This window comes from Acipenser ruthenus, chromosome 19, assembly GCF_902713425.1.
Source record: "Acipenser ruthenus chromosome 19, fAciRut3.2 maternal haplotype, whole genome shotgun sequence".
Taxonomy (NCBI): Eukaryota; Metazoa; Chordata; class Actinopteri; order Acipenseriformes; family Acipenseridae; genus Acipenser; species Acipenser ruthenus.
Genome location: NC_081207.1, coordinates 3,646,399 through 3,653,499, shown reverse-complemented (window position 1 = coordinate 3,653,499; position 7,101 = coordinate 3,646,399). Strand labels below are relative to the sequence as shown.

Below are 7,101 nucleotides of genomic sequence, written 5' to 3'. Positions count from 1 at the left end.
GTTTCAGTTCTTGGCGTACCTCTTAGTAGCTATTTCAGGACACCCACATCCTCATTTATTTATACATTTTGTATTTCTCATCAGTTTTTACTTTGTGTGTTGTTTGGAACCCCTCCCAGTGCTCTCAGCTTTTCATGGAGCATTAAGCTCTTATGCACTGTCAAGTTTTAACGGGAAGGGAATCAAAAAATTAAAATCAAAACAAGGGCTCTCCTACAGAGAGGAGAGGACCACTGTACACTGCGAGACGTTTCAAAGTCAGAGTTTTCCATGTCAGGCAGTATCATATTATGCCAGAGGCCGCACCCCACTGACCATGTGTACCACAGTTTCTTCTTTGTTCCTCTTTGCTAACCCTTTCACATATGGGGACAGATATTAAAAAGAAAAATCTGATAGTCTTGATATGGTGGCATATGGAAGACTCAAATGCATGTTGACCTCATATGAGGATGCAATTTGTCCCCCTGTATAAAACAATGGGGAAAAAAAAGTAAAACATTTTCAATGAAAAATATGTTATGTGTCCAAAACTACACTTCTTCCAGGTATTTTCAATAGTTGATAAATGAAAGGGCAGAAGATAATTCAGACATTGATATCTGAATGTTGGAAATTAAAGAACGGTTCATCTCTACTATGATTAAGGAAGCAGTTAAACAGTACAGAAGCCACTTATATTAGGAACAGTGTTAACTTTTTTTTTTTTTTTAGGATGCATTTCAAGCCTCCCGTTTGTGTAGTACACAGTGGAACCGCATCCGTATTGCAGCATCATTGTAACTTTTCTAAGGATTGAAATACTGTACGTTTTTTTCCCAAATCGTCTTTCTCCCAATCAGTCCGCTGGGGCGAATGGTCACGTTGGTCCTCTTACGGCTACCGTATTTCCTGTTGCTGGGGGTGCGGTTTGTGATTAGAACAAGAAGAAACGTATTAACAGGATTATAATATATTGACATTGTACATAATATGATATGAAAGTGAAAGCGAGAGGTACAGGGGAAACTGAGTGTGTATAAAGCGTTGTGAGAGGTCTGGAGAGCGGCGGGGATGCGGCTTCCTGATGGGAAACATTTTCGGCAGAAAGAGACTAACCCGAGTCACGGAGCAGGACCGAGCCGTGCTGGTAAGAAGATACATGCTAAACACTAGAAAGAAATGGTTGAGTCTTATATTAATAGAACTGAAAATAGTAACCTGGTGTCAGAAGGCAATATAATAAATAAACATGGCGTTTGGATAATGGCAATACAGAACAAACAGATTTTAAAAAATGTAGGATAGCAGCAGTAAGGACAAGCTTCAGGTGTACTGGAAAGTCTTCGATCTTCTATATTCTAAATATTAAAACCACTGTCAAGCTGCTGTGATATATCCGCCTAGTTTGAATGAGGCCTGGACTCTGCAGATTATACCAATCACAGTAGTGAGCGACTGAATGGAACCATAGCATGGATAAATAGCACCATTTAGTTAGCAAAATGAAATCACAACCTCCGATTATTGTGAAAAGAAAAGAGAAATCTAGGGAGCGACACCTGAAAATACACGTTACATAGTATTATGGAAACTGCTAAGTTAGGCCGTCAGCGTGCACTGATATCATCGTTGTTTTGTGTTTGTTGTATAAACTCGCCCTAGATCTCGGTCTGTTTAGGGCAGTAACACGTGAGCCCAGTCTTGTTTTGAGAAACACACAGACAGCTTTATCTATTACGAAGTAGCTGTCATTATTATTGGCAGATGCTGTAATATTGAACGTTTTTTTAGAAGCTCCCCAGCAAAGTTTATAGTTCCAAAAGGTAAACATTGATTGTCGAATCCGATCATAGCGAAAACAGATACAATCCTTCAGTCTCTTCGAAGTCGTGTGACAAGAATTCTATGTGCACTTTTTCAGTGAGATCATACACGGAGGGGAGTGTCGTCTTTCAAATGTGCAACACAAATATGTGCCAAAATACAAAACCATCGATAATGAAAATGATTAAATAATAAAGTAATTACAAGTGTTGTTATTTTTAAATGTAATATGGGGGGACTTATTCATTTCAGAACAGTTAAGTTATAGATGTATTTTTTGTATTAAAATCATTGACTTCAATTACTAGAAATCCTCAGTAGTTTTGGTTTTTGCTATAGCTCCTAAATTTAAATATATAAATAAACCAATAGACCACCCAAGGTCCTGAACTGGAAGAGCCACATATGACTACCACTAGTTTGCAGTAAAGAAGACTTAATGATCAATAACGTTTTCAGTTTTGTTGCAGTCACCGCATTTCTAATGGCTCTGTGTGAATATCCTCCCTTCCCTCCAGCAATTAAAGCAGCAGAGAGATAAGCTGAAGCAGTACCAGAAGAGAATCAACCTGCATCTGGAGAAGGAGAGACTGCTGGCACGGCAGCTGCTGCGAGATGGAAAGAAACCGTGAGGCCTTTTCATTTTATATACAGCACTGTGCTATAGTGGTTAGAACAGCACTCGGTCGCTCTGCGCTTTTGCTGTGGAAAAAAATCAGCTTTGCTTAGAGAAGCATGAATTCAGTTGCAGATGTGATAATTATATGTTTCATTTCAAAGGCACTGTGACAGTGTTCTAAGTCTTGATTTCTGTGTGCGCTGCAGGAAAGCCTTGCTGCTACTTAAAAAGAAGAGATACCAGGAACAGCTTCTGGATAAAACAGAAAACCAGATCAGCAATCTGGAGCGCATGGTGAGGAGACGACTGGCCTGGGACACCCTCTGCCAGTCACAGAATTTGTTCATTTTCTTCTTTAAAAAGAAAATGCTATAAACATTTTCTTCACTTGTTTTCTTTAAGGTTCAAGACATCGAATTCGCCCAGATCGAGATGAAAGTCATTGAAGGATTAAAGATCGGCAATGACTGTCTAAAGAAGATGCACGAGGTACTGTGGACACTTTCACTTTCTTTATGGATTTGGGAGGGGTGGGTGTTACATGCTGTATGTGTTTCATTTCCATTAGAATAACAGCATATTTAGTTTTACTGTGGTTTTTGGATCTGGGGGGAACTTGCCCAGGTAATCTGGTGGCAGTGATTATGTTGTAGTTGTTGCACCAGGACCCATATTTGTTTTAGGTTTGTAAATGCAGTTTGTAAAATATCAGGTCAAGGCAGAATGCCAGAGATGACATATGCAGTGTTTAGTTAGTGTGTGAATTGATGAATTCTGCGTGCATGAGTGTAGCTAGCCCAAGGGCACGACAGATTCAACAATGCATTTCATTTGCATGACTTGATTCGACCTTGCTAGGGTGGGGGCATAGTCTTATGGCTCTTTGCATTAGCCTTCAGAACAAAATGTCTCAATGAGCTTAAAGGATTAAAGCAAAATCCTATTGTACACTGCAGCCCAGAGATTTCATTGCAGATAAGTTGTGCCTAATTATGTTTACCGTGCAAGTCTCTTTTAGATTTTCTATCTATCTATCTATCTATCTATCTATCTATCTATCTATCTATCTATCTATCTATCTATCTATCTATCTATCTGATCCTCAAAGTGACAGCCTTTAATAAAAAAATGTAACCTGCTTATATTTTCAGTTCTGTAAAATCAATCTGTGCTTGCTTCCAGGTTATGTCTATTGAAGATGTGGAGCGAATAATGGAGGAGACACAAGATGGAATAGATTATCAGAGGGTAAGTAACCCTAAGGGGTTTCAAATCTGGGTATTTTTGCAAATGCCTTGGAAATAAGTTTGCAAGCTCTATAGAAATCTTCACAAAAACGTTTTTTTTTTTTTTCAATCCACGTAGCAAATTGACGAGGTGCTGGCAGGAAGTTTAACACGGGAGGACGAGGATGCTGTGCTGGCTGAGTTGGAAGCTCTTACTCAGGTCTGTGTCATTATTATCAGAGGGTGGGGCATATATAACCTTCATCCTGATTGTTTGAGGGTTGTTGAAGCGAGTCTTGATAGATCATTATAAGTGACAGTGGACGTGACATTCAGCTTTCTGAGTTTGTTGTGTTCTTTGTGTTTTGTTGTCCTCTGCTGGGGTTGCACATACACATTTTTATTTATTATACATCTGCCAGGGTGATCTGCTTTTTTTAGGATACCTTGTTTTGTATGTTGTATGTCTTCTCATATTCCAATTGTGATGCATGTTTCTTGACAGGGAGAAGAGGAGGAGGAGGAGGTAGAAGAGCTCCCGGAGGTCCCCACGGAGCCCCTCCCCAAGGTCCCAGACACAGAGCCAGGTACCTGCAAGGCTTCACACAACTGAGTCTCACAGTGCTCGCTTTATTCATGCTTAGCCACTGGAATAAGAACGCTTGAAACGTTTTTAATGCTGGGTTTCTGTTACTGGCACTTGCTGTTCTACAACTACAACGATTACAGAATACATTCAATTTTATGTCTACAGTTTACAAGTTCAGAACGTGCTATATATTCGTTTTAAGGAAACTCTTGCTTTGCTGATATTTGACCATGATGGAGAGGTGTTGGCCATGTGGGTGGGGAAGGAAAACATCTACAGATAGTTCACCTCATTGTTTTGCAGTATTTCCAAAAACGTCCTGTCATGCCATATTTTCTGTTTTGTCTTTCAGAAAAGGAGAGGGTCAAAATCAAGCCTCAACAGGAGCTGTTGGCAGCTTCATAACCAGCCTGCTTCTCTATCCATCTTCCCATCGCCCTTCTGTCTCTCTCCACTTCTGTCAATCCTTTCTCCATCCTCCATCCTCCAGTCTTTTTCTGGGGATAGCTAGATTTCATTCTAGATTTGTTTTGTTTTTAAAAACAGAAGTCTTACATTATCAGTGTCTTCTGATTTATGATTATGACTCCCCCCCCCATTTAGGACTTAACGGGTTTGTCTCCTTTGTGCAAAGTAGGTGTTTTTAAAGCAGTAGATAGATTTGAGTTTCCTAGAATGACATCAGCCTGTAAAACAGTGTCCATGTTACAGGTGTGCTAATAATGACAATTCAGTGGGAATGAAAATTCAGAAATGTAACAGGGGCAAAGAAAGTTTAATTATGTTTTTTAATCGCATTGAACTCACTCATTGTCTGCAGTTAATTAAAAGGCAATGGTAGTATGTAATCATTGCTAAACAATATATTTCATACTTTTGACTGACAGTGTGTTAACAGAACTGTCATTTAATAGAAAGTCCAAGAAAGAAATCTGTCAGCTATGCATTAAGCCCTCGTCCCTTCCCTCATCGATACCATATTTCATATTGCATCTGCAGCAGTCCAATTCTGTCTTCCTGGGAACATATTCATAAAGCTGTCGTGCACAGGTGAATGCAAATTATTTACTGCCAAGTTAATTCTTTAAGAATACAACCCATTTTTTATTGTAACAGACTGTATTAAAACACAATTGTAACAAGTGCAGTGACGCCACAGATAACCACTAGGGGCCTCTGTTTCTAACAATCCTGGCTTTTATGAGTCAAGAATTGACTCGAGGTGAGCTCTACGGGAGAGAGCACTACTGTTACCGATAATCGCGTTGCCTGCTTCGTGGATGTTAATGATCATATGACATTTGTTAAAGAAGTGCAAGTGGTAATTAACCCACCATGGGGACAGAGCCTCATCCTCCCTTAAAAGGGCTATGCTGGGTCAATATCCTCAGATAAATACACGGCTGGGTTAAATTTCCTAAGCTTTTGCTCTGGTGCAGTTTGAATATTCCAAACTGTTAACATTTAAAAACATCTGTATAATAGAACAAACAAAAATTGACCTTATAAGATTGTCTTTTGTTTAGTTTTATAATACCTTCTCCTTCCAATAATTAAACCACTGTTTTATCTGAGAGATGTTCTGCTGGATTCTGTTCTCTGTAGTGATGTATTCTGATGCACTCCGACTTTGTGCAGGTCAGTAAGTTAAATTGTAGGCACAATTCATTGTAAAATAAAAAGAGAGATAAAAGCAGCAGGCAGAAACAACCATAGAAGGAAACTGCTGTTTATCCTCACTGTGAGGACAAATCTGAGATTAAGCATCTTTAAACAGCTGATTTTATGAAGCAGTTGGTTTTGCAATCGGGCACCTGCATCTTTTAACATGCGTCTGGGTGAATGTGCACTTTTACCTCTCCATTCAGTTCTTACCATCCTGTAAAAAACAATGTCAGAATGTGTTTTTATTTTATTATTGTAATCCATCTGTGCTCATGGAGGTATCTCTAAAAATACAGTTCTTACTGAGTATATTATCAGGTCAGGGGTACATTAGAAAACAGTCTATGGGGTTGTCACTTTTTTGGTATGCTGCAACAATAAAAGTATTTTTAATTGTTTCAGACAAGCGTTGTGTGATTTAACAGAATATGTGTAACATTATAATTTTGTATTATTATTTGTTATACTAGAAATTTACAATGCTGAACTGTCCTCGGCACCTCTTTCGATCACAGTAACAGAGCCCCTGACTTTCCATTTAGTCTGTACACCTTTGTAACAGTCTCCATCTCCAGAGATATGTTCGGTGCTAGACTTTCTATTTAAATTAACCACAAAACAATGTCATTTTAAGAAGCAGCATGATGTAATGGTGGCTGTTACCCACAAGATGGCATTAAAAGAAAGTGAACCAGCCGCTCATTTTCTGATGCTAAAAAAATCTTCAGATTTAAATCATGACCTTGGCCAAATCATTCAAGACCTGGTCCAAACTGGCCACCATTCAGTCCATGACCGCTTTTATGAGGCTCAGGGTCTGATGAGGATATGATTTGGACATTGCTTACATTGATTAGCAAGCCCAGAATTGTTCTGGTTTCAATGACCATTGATAGGAATTCCCTGAATCATGCAAATAAAATTACTTCATTTCACATGTATTACATCTCAGCTTTTCCAGTTACAATCAAGCAAACCATGACAGCACAGCTGCAGCTTCAGGAGATTTCAAAACATGAAGTAATTTAAATGTAAATAGATTAATGGAATGGACCTTAAAGCCAAAATGTATAAAAGCTTAAAGAATAATATTGACAGTGAATTGTAATCTTTAGCTTCCCCTTGCATACACAGAAACATGGATTAGTGTTCTTGCATTCATACCCACTAGAATGTGTATTATCATTTCTGCTTGT

At 38.8% G+C, this 7,101-nt stretch overlaps 1 protein-coding gene across 1 annotated transcript; it reads left to right on the top strand.

Moving 5' to 3' along the window:
- Nucleotides 1–832: 832 nt before the first annotated feature.
- LOC117424235 (charged multivesicular body protein 6) lies at nucleotides 833–6,303 on the top strand. The gene is made up of 8 exons (XM_034040411.3): nucleotides 833–1,129; nucleotides 2,325–2,434; nucleotides 2,632–2,719; nucleotides 2,828–2,914; nucleotides 3,608–3,673; nucleotides 3,791–3,871; nucleotides 4,157–4,238; nucleotides 4,593–6,303. The coding sequence occupies exons 1-8, from the start codon at nucleotides 1,067–1,069 to the stop codon at nucleotides 4,643–4,645; spliced, it is 630 nt and encodes a 209-aa protein (XP_033896302.3). The 5' UTR covers nucleotides 833–1,066; the 3' UTR covers nucleotides 4,646–6,303.
- Nucleotides 6,304–7,101: the final 798 nt, after the last annotated feature.

Bases quoted from the DNA above. Each gene is read 5' to 3' on its own strand.
- LOC117424235 (XM_034040411.3), top strand. From the start codon at position 1,067: ATGGGAAACATTTTCGGCAGAAAGAGACTAACCCGAGTCACGGAGCAG. The intron at 3,674-3,790 runs GTAAGTAACCCT...CAATCCACGTAG, and splicing joins ATGGAATAGATTATCAGAGG to CAAATTGACGAGGTGCTGGC. The intron at 4,239-4,592 runs GTACCTGCAAGG...TTTGTCTTTCAG, and splicing joins GGTCCCAGACACAGAGCCAG to AAAAGGAGAGGGTCAAAATC.